The sequence below is a fragment of the Nasonia vitripennis genome, chromosome 1 (assembly GCF_009193385.2).
Source record: "Nasonia vitripennis strain AsymCx chromosome 1, Nvit_psr_1.1, whole genome shotgun sequence".
NCBI lineage: Eukaryota > Metazoa > Arthropoda > Insecta > Hymenoptera > Pteromalidae > Nasonia > Nasonia vitripennis.
Genome location: NC_045757.1, coordinates 30356472 through 30377723, shown reverse-complemented (window position 1 = coordinate 30377723; position 21252 = coordinate 30356472). Strand labels below are relative to the sequence as shown.

At 38.9% G+C, this 21252-nt stretch overlaps 1 protein-coding gene across 24 annotated transcripts; it reads left to right on the top strand.

The window, feature by feature from the left end:
* Positions 1-1244: 1244 nt before the first annotated feature.
* LOC100115587 (protein diaphanous) lies at positions 1245-21211 on the top strand. Of its 24 annotated transcripts, none has more exons than XR_004344414.1 (17): positions 1245-1329; positions 13132-13302; positions 13444-13742; positions 13956-13976; positions 14544-14853; positions 14956-15305; positions 15378-15669; positions 16054-16401; positions 16486-16628; positions 16679-16970; positions 17064-17303; positions 17395-17649; positions 17757-17921; positions 18004-18247; positions 19098-19240; positions 19881-19962; positions 20041-21008. XR_004344414.1 is itself a non-coding variant. In XM_032595813.1 (17 exons), exons 2-17 carry the CDS (start codon positions 9981-9983, stop codon positions 20060-20062), a joined length of 4242 nt encoding a protein of 1413 aa, XP_032451704.1. In that variant the 5' UTR covers positions 7379-7681; positions 9697-9980; the 3' UTR covers positions 20063-21211. The 24 variants fall into 24 exon arrangements, 22 of the variants coding, with proteins under 22 accessions (XP_032451706.1, XP_032451712.1, XP_032451700.1 ...); XM_032595813.1 differs by lacking the exon at positions 1245-1329 and adding exons at positions 7379-7681; positions 9697-9995 and having other exon boundaries at positions 18004-19240; positions 20041-21211; XM_031921291.2 differs by lacking the exon at positions 1245-1329 and adding exons at positions 7438-7855; positions 9697-9995 and having other exon boundaries at positions 18004-19240; positions 20041-21211.
* The last annotated feature ends 41 nt before the right edge of the window (positions 21212-21252 follow it).

The following is a 21252-nucleotide window of genomic DNA, read 5'->3' as shown; positions in this document are numbered from 1 at the left end:
ATGAGTGCAAAAGATGAAAAACCACCTAACGCAAGTCGTAACATAACACGCGAGATAATATTCAAATACCAGTGAGTTTGAACGAGTCACCGTCAGAGCGCAGCAGCATGTCCGCAACGCTTTGAGGTTAGAGCCAGCTGCCAGCCGCGCATCGGGCAGTTCTCTCAACAGTCGATGGGCAAGCGTTTCTCGAGGCACGAAAATGATCGTGTTCCCAACAGTGCTGCGGCGGTACAACACACGTCTGTGATACGTGCGGTCTCGGTGTACGATTTTCTAACGGATGATTTTGTGCAGACCGACACACACACACACACACACACACACACATACACAGTGTGCCTATAACGATAAATATCGCGTGCAGTGATGCCCGAGAGTGCGAAGCTCCATCAGCAACATCGTCTCCGTAACGCGTGACAATCGGCCGAACAACAAGTGTGCGACGTGTGGATAGACTATAAGTAACGCTAAGCAGCCGGGGGGATAAATTGGAAAAAGAGAAAAAAAATGCTTGGCGTCTTAGAGGAGCGCCGAGCGAGAGGCTGCGGAGAATTTCGCGAGAGCGTTGCCGCATAGACGCGCTCTCGGTTATAACCTGGATTTATACAGACAGACACACGCTCTCGCGAGTGAGTGAACACAGCCCGGGAGTTTGTTTTGAGACTCTTTTTGTTGTGTAGGATATTCACGTTACGCCACTCGTCCCAGCTCGTGCCAAGAGTGCCTGCAGTTGCGGATTGTGTATTATAATATAACCTGTAAAATTAGGAAAGGAAGTTGTGCGTATAGACGAATATTCGCTTTTCGAGCTGCTGTATACCGACTCTCTTCGAAGGTAAGGCCGAGTCATCGATGAGTATGTCTCGAGTAGAGTGTAGCCTTCAACGTACAAGAGATTCGAGATTCTGAGCCTTTGCCTTTTTCTCTCGGCGTGTGTTTTTTATTCGCGCTGGCCGAGAGCGTTGCTCCGAAATTTACGAGAGATTGTTTACCTTGTAATTGCATGTGTCACTGAACCGCCACTGTGACCGATGCCCCTCGTGCTCATTACTTATATGAGGTGCATTTGAGGCCTATGGGTCACAGGTGTTTCTCAGCCATATTGACTTTTGAAAATTCGTGCTATTACACGTCTATTACATTCGAACGAAAACACTCACTGCTGCTCAGAATTGATTCTTGTGCGTTGATTTTGCAAAAATTAATTTTGCAATATGTTGATGACTCGCTTTTCCTTGTAGGAGGGACAATGCATCAAAGATATTTTTTTGAGTGAAGGTATCTGGAACAATGGCAAACAGAAGAGATAAAGCATCTGCTGGCTTTGTAAGTGCCTAATCCTTTTGTTTACTTAACATATTTCCTGTGAGCATCACAGATATCAACATAGCATGCAAATGTTGCTATTCATTGTTTTCAACAGTAATATGAGTTCTGATAATGTGTGAACTGTTTGAAAGAACTTTAATAGCAAAAATTAATTGAAATCAGTAGACTTCTATAGAAATATTGAAATTACAAGTTGAAAATAACATTAATTAAACTAGAGTGTCACAATAACAATGTTTTGATGGGACCACACTTTGATTACTCTATCAGTGTTGTGATAATCATGTCTCTACTCTCTATGTGTTGATGATTTATATGAGAATATACACAACTTATAAAACTATTGCTATATTATTATGCATGTTAAAGATATTTTAAATAAGTAATTTTTTTCTTAATTTTACAAAAATTAAAGTTATGTCTTGGAACGTTATTAGAATTTTAATTAATTAAAACGTACGTTATTATGTAAAAGTCTGAACCGTCGACCGTATTAAATCCATACTTACCAAAATCACGAGTTTTAAAAATTACGGGGAATTTACATTGCGCGAGAAGTTTGTGATAACTTGTTAAGCGGTTTGATGATAACGTAAAAAGAGATGTCATATTGTTCTCTCGCAAAGATAAGATACAGTGAGCATAGAGATTTTGGCGCAGTATGCTCTGGAAGCTTGAGCAGTTTCGAGTTAAAACATTAGTGGTTGCATAAATTCTCCTTACGAAAGTAATAATCAAAATTTGAACTTCAGACCATCGCGTTACTCGCAAAATAGCATCGATTAAATTTCCTCGGCTTCGTTGTCGTTAATTACGTCGTTCTGTTGTTATCATTATGATATATACATGTTCTTATGTCACGGTGAACCGTATATCGCGCTTCTTTATAGTTGTAAAAGAAAGGGTGAAAAAACCGTAGTTGACTTTTGGCAGTAGTGCATAATTGCTCTTTTAAAGTAAAAGGCTATCCATTAATGAAAAATAACAGCATTTTGTAGTAGTCATAATTACTCCTTTGAAGCTATTCATAGGTAATTATTTTGTTACAATTCGTTGAGCTCGAAACCGTTTGCCAGCTAGTAGCATAAGGAAAAACTATTACAAGCGGACTTGCGGAAAGTTAAGTTTAGAATTTAAAATCGTTGCGTAGAAATCGAACGATTTTCACAGTCATCTTGATTAATCACTGGTACTTATAACACAGAACATAGATAATGGTTTCAGATATAACGACCATTGAAATCTAATACTTCGGTTGATATTTCTCGAAACTAGAATTTTCACCTTCTGTAAATTACTTCGAAGCAGAAAAAATGTAAGAAAATTATCTAGAACATGTATATCCGCAAAATGAAAGCATCCGCCCTGTCGTAAAATAATTCTTACAACTATACGGTATCCTTAACAACCGACATTCCTCGCGAGGATAGAACTAGTATAAAACCATGTTTTCTCAGTGCACTGAAATCCGTTAAACCAAAAACTCTGGAAAACGGCTTACGTTGAAATCCAGCAAGAAGCATCTCGCCGCAAGAATCGTCTAAAAAGATGTCTTTCAACGCTGTAAGTTCTTACACCAACTCACTCGAACTCTCCTCTCATTCACGAAAAAGAATGAAAAAGGAGCTACGGCAACTCCGCCAACCGTTCCACAACTGCCCGTGACGTCACTCGTGTATTCACCAACCGCGACTCTGCGGATGACCTCATAGATTTGCATTTTTTGCTCGAGGCGCCTCCGACTTACTTACTTACTTTTTTCCCGTTTCGATTCGCGAATTACGCGCGCGCTCACGCGATAACAGCCCAGCTCACGTTATACACGCTTACGTGTATACTTACTTACTTACTTACGTTAATTAATGCAGACGGTCGGCCGGCCATTGAGTAGCCGTTGCGCCGGCTGTACATGTGTAGCAGTGTTTGTTGGGGAAAGAGTATCAGGCGAGAGGAGTGATGTTATGGTTGCTGGATCTTGATTGTGGGAGGACGATTATCGCGTGATGGGTCTGTCTCTGGCTTTTTGGAGGGATCGTTAGGAGGAGAGTTTTCCGTGATTCCGGCGCGTTTCTTCCGTTGCGTGACCCGTGCGTCTTTTGAAAATATTTTTGATGGTTCCTATAACTGTGTGTGCGGGTTAATTAGGAAATAGAATCTTGATTATTTCGTGCAAATTAATTCTATTTAATATTTTTTCTCAATTAGATGATCCAAACATGAAAATCAACGATGTAAACTTGTTTACCCCCGCTAAACTTGAAATTTTCTCAGCTAAACTCTGCGCGAATTGCGAATAGCCAGGTAGAAGTTTGCAGTAGCCAATTAAAGCATTTACGGCTGGAACATTAGTCACCCGCGGAATTATTGCTCCGTTATCTTAATGTATGCATTACACTGTTTGCAGTTTACATCGAGGAATGACGAAACATCGCTGTATAGTTTTAGTCTCGATATTTTATTATACGAACGTCGTAAATTTTTCTTCCACGTGGAACTGTATAGATATCGGCTATTGGTAATCGGGCAATGTTTATTTTACTTTCATAGAAGGTGAAATTCACAGAAGCTTGAAGCAAAAAAGTTCGGCCGTTCGAATCGAAGAAATCGGCCAAAACACTAGAAAATTCTCTCGTCAACCGTCGCCAATCAAGGAGCCGCGCCGAAGGCCTCTAAAAATTCAAGGTGACCAGCGTCCACTCCGACCTCTACAAACACATCGGCGCACGAAATCTCGGCGCGCTCGGCGTCTAAACGGCCGCAACGCGCATCCGCCCGCTCCAATAGAAACGGCAATGATAAGCCTTCGCACGATTGCGCAGTCATCAGTCTCGCCGACTAAGCACCGCATGTGCGTACGTACAGTGTACACACACGTCACTTCCAGCCTTACGCAAAGTGCATCGCTCGAAATTTCGCTACTCCGCCTTTTTTCTCTCTCCTCGAGTCAGGTGCCTCGCAGTGTGTATAACGAACAAGCACCGCGACGAGTATGGCTGTAGTATATAGATTCCGATCGAGGCCTAGCTACCTGCGCGCTGTTGTACTCGATGGGCACTCCAGCGTGCCAAAGAGGAAGAGAGAAGCTCTCGCTTGGATGCCTGTACGTCGTCTTTCTTTGCCTTGCACGTGGCGCCCCGAGACTGTCTTTCTCTCTCTCTCTCTCTCTCTCTCTCTCTCTCTCTCTCTCTCTCTCTCTCTCTCTCTCTCTTTTCCTCTTGGCCGGTGCACGGCGAGTTTTATGCGATGAACAGAGCGTGGGATATGAATGGCTCGGCTCTACAGGTGCTCTGGTATTCCAAACGTCATGAGAGAGCTTCTCGAGCGGGATACGCGCTTTTTTGAGGGCTGCTTTAGCTATTATACTCGTCGGCGTTTAATTTTGTATATTGGGAATGGACGCTTGTGCTATTTTCCGGGGTGATAAAACTTTGATATGTTGTGTGAGGAAACTGAAGCACGTTGTGCTGCAGCAGGTAACTGTGTTTGTTATGAAACCGAACAAATGGCTCCGCAGCATGCGATCGTCAAATTAGCGCGTAATATGCTTTGAATAGTTTTTTTTTCTTTTTCATGAAAAATAAGTATAAAACGTAATTTTAGTAGGATATACGCGTTTAAATTTTTGCGGGGTTTTAAGAAAAACGTACGAGGAGAATTAAGATAATTGATGGTAATTGCGTTGCGAGTTCTTGAAATTGTTGAATTACGCTAATTATTTCAATTTCGGTAGGGGCACAATTGTAAGGCAAATTGTTTTCTCTTGTTACTTATTTTTTTTTTTATTCGAGATAGATGATTCTTTAACTCTTGAAGTTTTGCAATGCATTCGAGTTCCTTCTACCACTACGAGCACTGGCTGATTCATCACGCTTGAATGTTTTCAAATTCATAAAATATCGGCATTTTTTTCATTTGTTATTTACCTATACATTTCTACGCAAAAATGAATATACTAAACTACGCAACACACGCTTTGAAATAAAGGTGACGACTTTGCTATACTCGCATGAAATGACGAAATAAACGATTATTTTGGCTGGCTTAAAACGCACATAGCAAAAATAAAGATGACTGCATAAGTACTATACGCAATTCACGCTTCCTTTGTCCAAATCAACTTAGATTTAATATTTTTATGTAATACGTTAGCATATAGTAGATTTGCATCGTACATCGAGTGACTATTCGTGTCAAAGCGTAGTTGTACACTTATTTGAAAAATGAAACAAGGTTCGTGCTTGAATACAAATGTATAAAAATTAGCATACTTTGTGTTGGTATAGATACGTGTGCTTTTTAGCATAGATTACGTGTGAACTTATCTACGATAATGTTTACACCGTTTTTTCTCAGTGTTTCTACGTACACAATAAAATATCGGTTTGTTTCATATCAAACTTCCTATGGAACAACAAATCAAATCTGTCATTATCTACTTTCTAATTGGAAGCGATTTCGTCGTACTACAATATGCGAACAAATTGATATACTCGTTTTTCAAATTATCATTCAGCCCGTATGCACATAGAAAGACAATGCAACGCATCGACAGCCAATTATTTTTGCTCCTGATGACGAAATCGTTCTAAAAATAGATAAATTATTGACTTTCCAATCCTCCCATCTGTTAATGTTTACAATTCTCGCATACCTGTTGCATATTTTCGATTGGCTTCCATTCAACAAAGCTATATAACCAAGTGTTATTGTTCGAGCAGCACTGAAAAACTGCTGATTAACAGCCATTTGTCAGTCACAAATTGCAGTATCAATTGTTAACACGATTATTGTCTACTCTCGACAACAATAAATCACACGTATACAACACCGCTAGCCCGCAAGGAAAGAGACGTTATAATCCAACACTTAGACTCTGCGTGTATACCGTTTAGATATACACTTTTATCTTTAACTGCCGAAAAAAAGTCGTAAAAACTGACACCAAATTCCAAGAGACCCCCTTTTATTTACCTCTATACGTTCATACGAACGGCGTGTATTCCTCGGCGCTTGCACCTTCTCTCTGGTCGCCGCATCGCGCGCGTTTTCGCGCAGCACCACAAGAGAGCCCGTTACACATATCTCAATCGCGATCCTCGCGCCAATGTATTCCGCTTTCACTCTGCGCAGCCTGCAAAATGCTCCTCGGGAGATTTTCTGCGCCCGATTTTCGCACAGCGGGAACGTGTACGTAATCTTTTGTTAGGAGGGTCTTTAGGGATGATTCGGCTCGATGTAAACAGAGTGTGCATGAGAAAAGTTCGTGTCTTAAATTTTTTGTTTTTCTATAATTGAAAATATTAAAAAAAAAAAAGTTTTGGTATCTTTTCTAATTACAATGCTAAGCAATCGCTGAGTTTAGAGAGCAAGATTGCATTTATCCAAACAAGCTGGTAGCAGGTGCTGATACGTTACACGTTATCTCGTGTTTAGCATACTCGCTTGCTAATTTTTAGACCGATTGCACTTCGAGCATTGCTTCAACACACATCTGGATACAATAGAAAAAGCCTTGGTCTTTAAACAAAAGGCTACGCGGTTTGTTCACAAATACAATAATAAACGTTAGAATTTCACTTCACAAATGACCTTATTCTTCACCTTTAGTCGATTCGCAATTGATCAACCGATACTATATGGATTCAAAAAATTCAACAATTCAACTTATTCAAAGATACGTCTACTCATCCGAAAAAAATTTCTCCAGCTACATAGTTCAAACAAAACTTAGTCATCTTACGGTGGATGTCCAAACAAATTCGCTTACATTACACATCCGTATTTCTCCTGCCAAGCATCAAATCTGTCGGCGAATCCAAAAGGCTCGCGTTTTGCACTCTCGGCTGCACGCGGAAGCAGCGAGGAAGGAAGCGGACAGGCGTACGGAAGACAATGCGTCGCGATACGCGATACACTGCGCGCTGCAGCGCTGCTGCGATGACGACGGCGATGACGCTATATTGCTTGCTTCTCTGCTGTTTGCCCACTCCAACGTGTATTATCTACCTACTATACGTTCATCCACACACAGACACGCGTGGGGGCGAAGAGTGAGAGAGGCTGATGCCGCGCCGCTGTGCGCTCGTGAAATGTTTTCTGCCGCCGCAGTCGCAGATCGGACGCGCGCGCGTGCACTTCTTGCTATATATATATATATATATATATATATATACAAATCGACGAGGCTTCGAAGCTAACTGTTGATGTGCCTTCGGGAAACGGGTTCTCTTATCTCCGCGTGACACGCTTACGCGGATCACGATGATGGGACAGGCGTGACTGACCAACGCTCTGACCAGGATTTCGCGTGTCTAGTTGGATTTTCACTTCCCGGTATACTTATACATGTGTATGTGAGTGTTTGTTCAGTGCTGGTCAAGGTATGCAGTGAAGTGCTTTTGCAAAGAATCGATGAATATTTCTGCTGGGTTCTTGAAGCAAACTCGAGACGATGTAGCTTTCTGTCGTGAGATCACGCACCACCGCGAGTGTGTCTGATGACCTTGTGCCGAGAGAGAATATGGTAAAAATGACCGTGACATCACAGTTTGTATGTGTATAGAGATAATCTTCGGATTCCCCATCAATCTGCACACTGTGGTGACTCACGGTTATTTTCGGACCGTACTTTCGTCATGACTTTTACCATAATGATGATATAGTAATCGTCGAGATCTGCACGCGATTTTTATAACAAAATTCGATTTTCGAAGGAAGCGGATACTGTTCGCGTTGAAATATTTTGTCGGTTTTCGTTATAGGAATGCAGTATACAGTGCGTTGACTCCTTGAATACTTTCAGTTGCGTAGCCGTCATTTGTGCTTAATCGACGCGAATTAAAGGCTTGATTAACTCGTTCTTAAAATACTGCGTCGAGTGTTTTTCGGTTTAGTATATCGACTTGATAAAATTTCCGTATCAAAAATCTATTCCGGGGTGTAATTTAAAATTGTATAATGTCAAAGTCTGTTCGAGCAGACGTTAAAAAAAGTCAAAGATTCAATCTGTAAGCTTTTGTCCACAAATGGAGTCCTGACTTGAGTATATCTGAAAAAAAACGCATAAAAGTCCGAGAAAACGTGACCTTTCAAAATAATGACGCTGTGTGCATTCGAATCGCTGATTAAATTAACTTTTTAAATGCCATATAAGTATTGTTTGAGAATAAATTTTTTCTTCAAGATCACAAGAATAATACGTCGCGTAACTTTCTATTTTAAAACGTATAAATGTGTTTGTTGTCTTGTTAAACGTATTCTCGGGAAAAGAGCAAGCAATACCTGGTTGCACAACAAAATGCAGAATTTTATTTTAACACTTGAAAAGAAAAACTCGGTCAGTGACGACAACTATCTGCGTCAATTGACAGAAGAAGCTTATTCGAATAACAACAATATTCTTATACTTTTCTCGCGAAAATTATTATTAGCATCTCCAGATATATCTCCAAGCGTCTGCAGCTCAATTCATTCAAAAATAGAGGGACATTAAATGTTGTATGTTTCTTTCTCACGTCATGCCTATACAAAAAACAAACTTTGCAAGGACTCATCCTTGTACTGCAACTTTTCGAACCGCGACGCAATTGTCACGGGCCTCGTAATTTTCCAGCTATGGCTTTTTCACCAACCGAAAAAGCAAGCTTACTCCCGCTAATTTCTCAAACAAACACACACACTTCCCTCTCATCCGCGATTTTTCAATTCGCTCTCGCGCGATGATATATACTCTTCATATATTTAAAAGCAAACCGGGCTAGCGAGAATTTTGAAAGGAAGAAAAATAAAAGCGATCGTGATCTTTATGCTAGACGCAAAAAATTTTCAAGTTTATTATTACACGCGCGCGGTATATTGCGCTCGCGGATCATCTCTATAAATATACGGTCTCGCGTCAGCGCAGTCGATTACCGAATAACCGGACATTTGTTGTCGAATCTCCTTCACTGAGTTTTCGCGTGTACACGCGTGTGTGTATTTACCACAGTCCGATGAGCTTTGGTTCGATTGTTTGATGTAGTTGAGAAGTCGTAAAAATGATGTTTGGGTGTAAACGGAATCTTCTTTTGGCATCAGAGACGGAGAGCGTGTTTATGAATGAGAGATGCTGCTGATTGCAAAATTATGCATCTTATGAGCACCGCGTTTTTGCTTCGTTTTTCTCGATGGATGACGCGTTTATAAATATGCACTAATTGTATTTATAACTATATACGCTTCTTCAGATCCACACATTCTTTTATTTTCATTATAATAAAATATGCGTTAAAAATACGCGCGCATGATCATTTCGTCTCAAATTTGCAATCTCAATCCAGCAGAAAAATAAGAACATTTTCATTGAGCAGTATATGTGTATTACAGTCCAAAGTGTATCGAATCGATAAAGCGGCTGATAAAGCGCGTTATTAGCCAGAAGTGAATTTCTGCGGAAGAAAAGAAAAAGGAGAGCGAGCGCAGAGCGAAGCTTTCGACATCATGACTTATAACATTATCGGACCGGCGAAGCCGAGCGAACAAAAGTGACTCTTATCCACGCGACACTGAGAGACACAGTGCGAGTGAGAGAGAAAAAAAGAGGCGCGAGTCGCTGCGAGTGAAAACTCACGCATTGGTGAATTGGTGTCGCGCACATTTCACTACGCATTATGATTGCCGAATGGGTAAGCCTCTATTGCTTTATTTCGCTCTCTCGCGGGTTATTTGTCTTTTACGCATTCCGACTGCGCGACCGCGAGTTCGAATGAAACGAGAACGTCTGTAATGCGCGGGATTATAAGGATGGAGGACGACAGTTTGAAACTCTATAGGGGGGGGGGGCGGTTAATTCGGTTCGGAGAGTATTGTGAAGTGGGTGTATACGCAATGCTCGGTTTCTTGGGAAGCTTGATTTTACAAGAAGGTTGATATGGAAGCATGATTTTTTTGAATCATTGGTGTACTTTACTGTTAAAAGTAGGTAAAAACCACAAAAGGGCAAGCGAAACACGTTTTAAAACAAACGATCGATTGTGCCGCAACCTTAATGAGCGAAAAAAAGAACGGTGCGTGTCGTCATTGGAATTTCACTGCAGGTTACGTTTGCTGCCCCAGTGCAGCCGCACAATCTCGATTTTTTTATCGCGCACGCTAGCTATATCGAATTAAATGCCGTGCGTTCCTTTTTACGGAAATTAGAAACAGCGGATAGAAGGCCTGACACACCTCTCGTGAAATCAGCCCGATGCGATTGGAGAGAAAAAAGAGCGAACGACACTTTGGTAAACGCCGTTTCTTTTGTCGCTCTTTTTTTCGTTGTATCTGTTGAAGAACTTGAATGAATTACGTGTACGTAAAATAAGTGTTTTTTCGTGTTTTTTATTGCCCAGCGAAGGTCTTGACGAGAATAGACCGCTACAGCATGTCATAATGGGATTGGCTGATTAAGTTCACGGAATTTCTCTGTGTGCTTACCTGTCAAACGGATGTTGACGCGCGATCGATTTCTTTTTTATACGTGATGAAGAGGAAAATTTATTTGCAAACTATTATTAGATTGGTGATAAATATAGGTCTCGTGCGCACTGTCTTTATTCCATGATCGTATAGTCGCTAAAAATACTTTGTTTATTATTTTAAGAGACGACGCGCGAGACTTCAAAGTTGACGACAAATTTAACTTCTTTAAATATATTTTTATCGAGCGATGTATAAGATTTGTCAGGATGAATGACCGATAGATTAGTTATTTTTTATTCTGTTCAGCGTGTATTAGAAGAAGTGTTTTAAAATTTCATCCAAACTCACGTGCTAAATAAAGGTCTCTGCGGAACTCGCCTTGGAAGATTATCATAACATTATCAGACTTTATGGTCTTTATCTTGGATACCATTGTTGGAAATATGAATCATGTATAAGTGATTTATCTTACTCTAGAAGCAAAAATTTCAAGTTAATTAAAAAATACTTTCACTTATGCCCCACGTGAAATTGCAACTTTTGTAGTCTTGTTTACAAACAGAAATGCGATATTTCAAGTTCACCTACTATTAATATAATAAATATAATTCTTCTTTTTTTCCATAGCAATAATAATGTATTAATTGAAACGCTTGTATTCGAAAATTTTGAACGGTTATACATATATTGTTAAATTTATTATACGTTTTTTAAAACATTTAAATTGCAACGTGGGTTTCACTAGGCATAATATTTTTTATCAAAGCCTAAACTTATCACTTCGCTAACGAATTCCTCAGCATAATGGAGCTATATCCACGCGTCTATTATACGCAGATGTGCTGTGCGCGTTTCATATTGTATGCAAAGTTAATTAACGCACTGATGATGTATTCTGCGTACGCAATCATTGAGCGCGCGTTTCTACTTGTCTGCACAGATGAGATATCTTTATCATATGCTGATCTTCGTTTCATATGTTATATACCCATTTCAACCACACGCGTGTGTAATAGGTCTTGAACCTTTTTCGAATGCGAAATTTTCATGAATACAAATTGCAGGAAGTCGATTCCCTTTTCTATCTTGCAATACTATACTATGCGAGATATAATTTGTTTATTATAAAATCCATATCTTGTATAGAATCATAGTCGCGTATTATTTTTCAAACGAGCTCACGTTCTCTCTGAACTAAATCTAATTCTAATTAATCCGATTTTAACACTGCTATATTAACACGTATATCCAGTCCAGATAAGCGACCATTTAAAACTAATTTTCAGCCACACATTTGCCATCTAATCGACGCCGCGCGTGACATTAATCCATTATATACGAGCCGTCAAAAAACATGTGCGCCCGGAATAATAATTTTTCCCATTGTGACTTTCGTAATCGGCATACAGAAGCCATAATCACAATATATCCGACGCGACGATATGCCTCTATATAATATCGTGGACTTATTATGTTCGACGTTGCTTCCGCGTGTACAGTCGGGATTTCGGGGAGGAGACTATAACGTTTGAACTCGAACTATTGTTAATATGCTTCGACGGTCAGTCTGTCATCGGCTCTTATTCTCGATAGTCGATGTCTATTTTTTTCTTTTGCTACACATTCTGTGCTTATAATTATGGGCAAAAGGTTATGCGAATAGAGATTCGGTGAAATTTATTATTTTCGAGTGAAAATAGGGCTACACAAATGCGTTGCGTGGTGTGCAATTTTTCGCTGGACTTTTTGAAGGTGAAATAGTGAATCTTAGATCGTTCTTCGCTACTGCTTCATTAATGTGGATATTTCAAATTTTTATTTATTCAACGCACGTTTTTTTTCTGCGAAAAGTGACTTTTTTCTAGAAAAGTCTTTCGATTTTGAATTTATAACAATTATTGTCACGCGAAGAATACCGAAGTATCACATAAAAAGCGAAAACCGCGGATCAACGTTGTACTGTGTAGTTTACCGGTATTTCAGGTCTGTGTTTTCGTGACGTAACGATCACGATGATGAATAATATTTTTACACACGATTTACACTCTTAAGCAATTCACATTTTTATATGCATATAGTATGCGTATTATTATCGACGTATATGATTCACAAAGTTATTTTATACAAAAAATGTAAACAAACCACGTGCCGCAGAAAACTTTACTTTCAAAACGAAAGTTATTATTCGCGAGACGATGCATGTGTATATTAATTAAATTCCTATAACTTAATTCAGTCACGTTGCACATTCGCTTGTGCACTTTCGAAATACACAATTAGGCTTATTGAGATTGAGAATTTTTTTTTTATTTTTGAAAGTAACGAGTCGATTAAAAACATACTTTTATTTCGATGTTTCAGCTGGACACATGGTTCGGAAGGCCAAAAAAGACGGGCCGGGGCGGTGGCTCATATGCGAGCACTATGCCTCGGCCACATTCCGGCGATGACTTCAACGAGGTCGAGCAGCAGCGCTGCATGATCGAGAGGATGGATGAAGAGACGACGAACGACAAGTTCGAGGAACTTTTGGTGGGTTGTCTTCTTTTTTCCTTTAAAAGCTAATTACTTACAATTCATTATTTTTTTCTAAAATTATTTTCATCTTACATGAATAATTGAACAATCGAATGAAGATACATGACACCAATAATAAACATGAAAATATTACAGGCAAACATGAACCTGTCGGAGGAGAAAAAGGAACCGCTGCGACAGCAGTCCGAGCGAAAGAAGAAAGAGATGCTGATTCTGCACTACAAGGGTAGTATCCAGGACAGTCGAAACAAGTTCGACAAGCCCGCGGACTACATACAGTACCTGTCCCAGCCGGACCTGAGCATCAACAAGATCCACACGTGCATCGAGTCGCTCAGGATCGCGTTGACCAACAACCCACTCAGTTGGGTCCAGGAGTTCGGCACCAAAGGCCTCAAACAGGTCCTCGTCATCCTCAACGAATGCTATCGGAAGTAAGTTTCTCGAATGAAGCATCTTATTCGGAGTCTAGAGATATATTGTTAAAGCTGTGGGTGTGTGATGCGGAGTGTGAATAGAGGAGACGTGTGTCCGCGAATGGTTTCGTGTGCAGATTGTACAGCTTTAAAAATACTTTCTTTATACACTTCATAAACTCTTATCTTTACGAGCGATTCTAACATCTGACCTCTCTTCTTCTATTGCAGTTCTTTCATTCATTTTAATAGGTAATTTTAGACACTCAATCGATGTTAACCGTGCCAGTGTTGTGCAGACTTTTTACTGTAGACTAATTTTTTTTCAAGCGTGAAATGTAGTTTGTAGTTTGCGAGAAAATTGTGCCGCAACTTATTAGAATAACAAAAAGCTTACACGAGAATTTTTTATTTTTAAATTGTAATCTTTTGAAAGACAAAGTATTTGTTTGTTTGTCGCACAGAGCAGTGCATAAGCTACTTTTTTTTCTTTTAAATAAGATGGCCTAGAACGATTTCGATTTTTCACGAAGCAACTTTATTCCTATTCAAAACAAGTATTGAATAGCATGAATAAACGCATGCAACGCGCAGACATAGTTATTTCTGTAGAACTTAACGAATAAAATCTCGTCCATTTCAATCGAAGCACACGATGCAACAGAAAAAGTCGTTATGGCCATCGAACGCAGAGCTTTTCAAACTTATCATACCTACATGTAAAGCTCGCCGTAGTCCAGCTCATCTCCAATCAATCCTCTATTATTTTTTCGATTCAAAACATTTTCTTTCTGTCTCCCCCGTGAATGCCACTCGCAGTGACAGCCGATACGAGAGGATCCAGTACGAGTGTATTCGTTGCCTGAAGGCCATCATGAACAATACCGTCGGCATAAAGGAGATCCTGGCGCATCACGAGGCCCTAACGATAGTCGCCCGCTCGCTCGAGCCCAACAAGCCTTCGGTCATGTGTGAGGCGGTGAAACTACTCGGTGCCGTCTGCCTCATATCCAGCGACAGCCACAAAAAAGTTCTCGACGCTATAACAATGAACGGAGAGTTCAATGGCAGGGACAGGTTCCTGCCCATCGTCCAGGGCTTGATGAACAAGCAGAATGAAAATCTGAGGGTCAGTTTTTTTTTCAATTGTACATTACTAAGCAAATTAATAAAAATAAAAGATTGCTGTACTTGTTGAAAAATAAAATTCTAATTTTATCGTTATTTACAGGTGGTATGCCTTCAACTGATAAACTCCATCATTTCGTCGGCGGAAGAGTTGGATTTTCGATTGCATTTGCGAAACGAGATAATGAGAGCGGGGTTAGCTGATATCTTGGAAACGTTAGAAGGCGAGGACGAGTCGGAAGATCTAGTGAGGCATTTGAAAATTTTCAACGATTACAAAGACGAAGATTACGAGGAATTCGTACAAAGATTCGATCATGTTAGGTTGGAATTGGACGACGTAAACGATTGTTTCGAGGTGGTAAAAAATATGGTGATGGATACCGTCGCGGAACCTTATTTCTTATCCATCTTGCAACATCTACTGTTTATCAGAGACGATGCTTTGATTAGGTAAGGAGTGACCAAAGTTTTATTTACTTTTTTTTCTAATGCATTTATAATAATTTTCTTTCGTTCTTGTAGATCTGCCTACTACAAACTGATAGAAGAGTGCGTGTCGCAAATCGTGCTGCACCGCTCGGGCTGCGATCCTGACTTTAGCGCAACGAAGCGCTTCCAAATCGACGTACAACCCCTAATCGAGACTCTCGTTGAGAAATCTAAAGCCGAAGACGAACACCGACTCAGCGAGATGTCACAAAAGCTGGAAGAAGCAATCGCGCGGAAGCAAGAGGCCGAAGCAAAGCTCCAGCATGCGGAAAATGTTATTCGAGAGCTTGAAAAGGGCACCGGCAGGAGTGCGAGCAGTTTACCGGTAATTATTCGACGTTTAGTGAGAAATGTAGTTGATTTTCATGGAGACTAAGAGAAATTAATCTGTTGTGAATTCCGCTAATTCTACACCCGATTACTCCAGATTTATACCTACTTATTCACTTGTACTCGTACTTCAACATTCATTATGCATTCCGTGGTATTCATGATCTTTAATAGCGCTTTTCATGCAATTACGTCTAATCTGTATCTACTCATCCAATCTGACTATTTCATTGCCAACGCGATGAAGATAGACATTTTGATAATGTTAAAGAAGATTCACATTGTTCTATTCCTACATCAATCAATTGCATCACACTAGTTAAACTTTTTATTTATTTTCATTTATTTGATAATCTAACGATGATTTTACCATTTACAGAAATCAAATAACTGCCCACCACCGCCACCGATGCCAGGAATGGGAGGTGGACCGCCTCCGCCACCGCCGCCCCCGATGATGGGTAACTTTGGTGGCGCTCCACCACCACCACCTATGCCAGGCATGGGTGGCCCACGACCACCACCACCACCCCCGATGATAGGTGGTGGACCAGGTGGCGGACCACCACCTCCTCCGATGCCTGGTGGCATGGGCCCACCTCCACCACCAATGATGGGAGGGCCAAGGTTACCGATGGCCAATGCCGTTCAAGTGCTACCGCACGGACTGAAGCCCAAGAAGAAATGGGAAGTCGAGGGTCCTCTTAAGAGGGCCAACTGGAAGGCTGTAAGTTGTTGCTAGCTGTTTATTGAAATTTTAATAGAACATATTTTATGATTCATGTTAAATTTACGTTCTGCGATCTCGTAGATTTTACCGCACAAAATGACAGAGAAGTCGTTCTGGGTAAAGGTACAAGAGGACAAACTTGCCAGTCCAGAAATATTGAACGGATTAGCACAGAAATTCTCGTCCAAACCAGCGCATAAAAAGATGGATGACGTTGTTGATAAGTACGTTCTAATAATAATTTGAATTATTTTCTGACTTATTTTAATTGCAGAAATTCAACGTGTTCCTATTTTAGATCAGCACCATCGAAAAAAGTCAAAGACCTTAAAGTATTGGATGGAAAATCCGCGCAGAATATTTTAATCCTTATCAATGGTACTTTGAAACACATGTCGTATGATGAAGTTAAAACCTGCTTGTTGCGTTGCGAAGGACCTGTAATCCACGATAATATTCTGCAAGGATTGATACAGTACTTGCCGCCACCTGACCAATTGACGAAATTACTAAATTACAAGGATCAGTATGACGATTTAACGGAAGCGGAACAATTTTGCGTTAAAGTAAACAAAATTAGAATGATTACACTTAATAATTGATAATCAAATCATAATGTATATATTAATTACTTGACCTTATTTAAAATGAAATTTTAGGTATCGCAAATAAAGAGGTTATTACCACGATTGAGGAGTCTCAGTTTTATGTTGAAGTATGACGAGCTCGTTCAAGATGTAAAACCTGACATCGTGGCTGGAACAGCAGCGTGTGAAGAAGTCATGAACAGTAAAAAGTTTGCTAAAATCTTAGAGCTTATTTTACTTCTTGGAAATTACATGAATTCGGGATCGAAAAATGGTCAAGCTTTTGGATTCGAAATCAGTTTTTTGACCAAGGTAATTGATGCATTACGCTTTTTGCAGTTAAATAATCCAATTTTCTTTTATAAAATGTTGAAATAGCTAACTTCTATATTTTCTGTTATAGTTGACAAGCACCAAAGATATCGAGAACAAACAAACCTTACTTCATTATTTGGTTGACACGATAGAAAGAAAGTTCCCGGACTGCTTAAATTTCTTCGAAGAGTTGGGGCACGTTGACAAAGCCAGCAGAGTATCGTTGGAAAACATACAACGAACGCTGCGACAAATGGATGCGAATATTCGTAATCTAGAACAAGATCTCAACAATGCTAAGATTCCACAAAGTGATCAAGACAACTTTGCTAAAGTCATGACGGTAAATTAATTAATATATTACAATCGTTTTTATTTATTTTTTTTTTTTTTCATTTTTACATAGACTAGAATTTACCCAATTAATTTGATTTCTGGATTTATTTACAGCCATTCGCAAAGAAAGCTCGTGAGTCGTACGAAATCATGCAGAATATGTTTAAAAACATGGATGGTTTGTACAACGAAATTTCTGAATTTTTCGCTTTTGATAAGCAAAAATACACGATTGAAGAATTCTTTGGCGATATAAAGAGATTTAAAGATGATTTTATGGTAAACTTTGCATTCTAGATATGTCATCTCATTATCGTACTATTATAACAAAATTTGTATAACTTAATTCTATCAATTTTAGCAAGCACAAAAGGAAATAATAAAACTTCGGGAAGCGGACGAGAAACAGCGACGGGCACGCGAGGCCCGTGAAAAGGCGGAGGCTGAGAGGGCGGCTCGAGCCGAACGCAAACGCGCTCTTGTCGATATGAACGCGCACGAGACGCAGGAAGGCGTGATGGACAGCTTGATGGAAGCTCTCCAGACGGGCTCAGCCTTCAGCCGCCCTGACCAACGACGCAAACGACAGACCCGAGCAGCCGGCGGTAAGTCAAGACTCGGGCCCAGGACCAAGAACTATGTAATGCTGGCGTCCAGGCTCAAATTTGCTAATAAAGCCTGGAAGTTCAAGCCCACTCTCAAGCAAGCAAATATAGATGGACCGAATATTGAAAGTCACGACACGACGCGTACGGATTCTAATAATGAAAGTTTCAACGATTTTGGAAAGGAGTTTGATTCCATTATCAGTGGTATTAAGGGTCTGATTGATAACGATAATAATGTTAGTCTGCTAGGGTACTCGACCGTTAGTGATAAGATAAAGTTATATTCAAATATGGGAGATAATAAGAAAGTAATTCAGATCCCCAAGTGTAAAGGTCATAGAAGAGTTCGAAAACATTCAAGCCTTTCAAAAAAAGCCGTATCCGCGTCGCGACCAAAAATAATTGTCGGTAAGAGACCTAAACGTAATGCTTTTGTAAGACAAGCTATAATCAGACGGCGACGAAAAGTCGTGAAAAGGGCAAAATCTCGTAGACTCGGGAAATACTTGGGTAGTCCTCCGAATGCAAATGTAACTTTGCCAACTTTTCCAAAATCTATGATTTCTCCTAATCCGCGTAAAATTATTAAACCTCATGTTTCGATGTCTTGTAATGATTTGCCCACTGTCGTCAACGAAGCATCGGTTGCTTTGTTGTTAAGTAAATTCACAAATGAACAGCAAAATCCAAAAGAGATAGATGAGAATGATAACACACTCGACGTTTCTCTAGAACGTAGTTACGATAAATGTAAGGAACCGCCTATTGATGATACTATGACCGAAGCTAATAGCAGTAACTTTTTAGAAAAAAAGACACGAAAATTGAAAAGATTTTTTACTTTTAGGAGTCAGAAATTGTTGAGCGAATCATTTCGATCAATTAAGTCGAACGATGGTAAAAAAGATCCGTCACAGGTAAACGTTATTAACGCGATTTCGCCTCAGACAGAAATTTATAAAAGGTCCGTTAATTGGAAAATCTGGAAAGGTACGAAGAATACCGGTAAATTTACGATACCTGTGGATCAGCGTTCTAACAAATAGAAGCGTTTATTTAATATTGTAAATTTTTATTTTATTTTTTTTTAATTGTACAATGCGACTAATAGTTTTGCGACGATAAAATTAAAAAATTTTGTATTCTGTAATATTTGTGAATGTTTCTAATTACGATTAAATTAATGTTTTTTTATTTGCTTTTTTTTATATATTTTTTTATGTTTTTGTTTTGTCTGTTTCTTTGGTGTCCAACTAAAAAAAGTATTTAGATTTTATCAGGTAATTAAACTGCATTTAATGAAGAAAAAGAAAATAGAAGAGAGCGCGCCAAAAATCATATATTTCTATCGCACGTTTCTGTGGTCCAAAGTAAAATAACTGACCAATAAGATATCGATTTTCCGATTTGGAAATCAATATATAGCAACTTTCCAATCTTATAGAATCTTATTTCATGACTTAATCTGTATTTAACCATCCATGTTTGCTTGCTTGTTTACAGTATGCGCAAACAGACTAACAAAGGTCACGACTTTGCGTGTAATAATGTGTATAACTTGCTACATTTTACCATTACAGAGATTATGAAATTGTGTTTTTTTGTTATAAATAATCAATTTTGTTTACAGCTGAACGTAGGGCGCAATTAAATAGGAGTCGTTCTCGTACAGGATTGGTTGGAACTGGACTACTGGGAAGGGAATTATCTACGTAAGTATGAAACTATTATTATAACAGTTCGGTTGTCTGATAAAATATATTTTCAACAATGAATTCTTTTTGTTTTAGAGAACTTCTCAGTTCGGCGTAGCAAGAATTCACTGTCGATAGTCAGGCTGTGATGAACTGTTTTTCACAAAAACAAAATCTTCAGTTTATTCAATAATTGAAGTAACAATCGCTGCATGGAAATGAATGTTTTGCAATTACAAAATAAGTAATTACGCCGTCCATACAGATATATACTACAATAGTATAAAGGCAGAGAAAAGTATTTTTTTACAACGAAAGAGGTTGTAAGAAGTTTTCGTAGAAGGTCTTGGAAGGGAACGATGTAACTAATTGCAAAAACGTCAATCTATGATTGAGGAAGAGAGAAAATGGTTGCTCGCTGTTAGACGACTACTGCTTTGTACTCAAAGACACTGCCACAGCTGGTTGTGCTACAATTTCGACGAATGAAAAGCGTTATTGTGCCAAAAATACGCATGTGGTCAAACAAATTACAAAAGCATTATTTTTCATCTTTTATTGAAAATAAAAATATACATGGGTATATCGGCATGCTTCGCTGAGCATTAGCTGCGTGTTAAATATTTTTTACAGTTAACAGAGCCAATGTCAAGCAAATATAAAAGACTTTGTATCTTATTTGAAAAGTGATTGTTTAGTTGATTCACAATCGTGCCTCATAATTGTTTTTGTTAATCTTGAAGCGACAGGAAATTTTTTGAGAAAATTTTTTTAAAAACGTTCTTCTACAAGAAGATGAAATATGAAGGAAATATTATGTATGTTGCCTTTTATAAATATAGATATTGACAAATCGCGATATATATTTTTTAACATGTACAAAAGAGTAATTTATTAATATCATAAGGGAATCTGCCTTGAAATACTTTTTAAGTATATGATTGGCTTCTTCCTCACTGCATTAATTGGCAGGCAATAATTGTATTTATAAATGTGAATACGAATTTTAGACTTACATCTTGTTATTACATGCCACTGATGCAATTTGTAAAATCATTTATTTATTTTGCATAATTACTTTAAGTCAAAGCCTAAAAGATATAAAAAATAAATAAATGTAAAAATCAATGTAACGCATATTGGATTTGAATTTTACAAGGATTTCTAAATATGATTTGTTTCCAACTGCCTTCAAATGCATGGAATATACATTATTTAGAAAGATACTTATGTAAAAAGATATTGTAATAAAATGATTTTTAATCTACTGTAAGGTTTACTTTTTATATACATCCTCAATACCTTTTC

Excerpts from the sequence above, each read along its gene's own strand:
- LOC100115587 (XM_032595809.1), top strand. The coding sequence starts at position 1,294 with ATGGCAAACAGAAGAGATAAAGCATCTGCTGGCTTT. Across the intron at positions 16,629-16,678 it reads ATGGATGACGTTGTTGATAA|AAATTCAACGTGTTCCTATT; the intron begins GTACGTTCTAAT and ends TTTTAATTGCAG. Across the intron at positions 17,922-18,003 it reads GATTTAAAGATGATTTTATG|CAAGCACAAAAGGAAATAAT; the intron begins GTAAACTTTGCA and ends TATCAATTTTAG.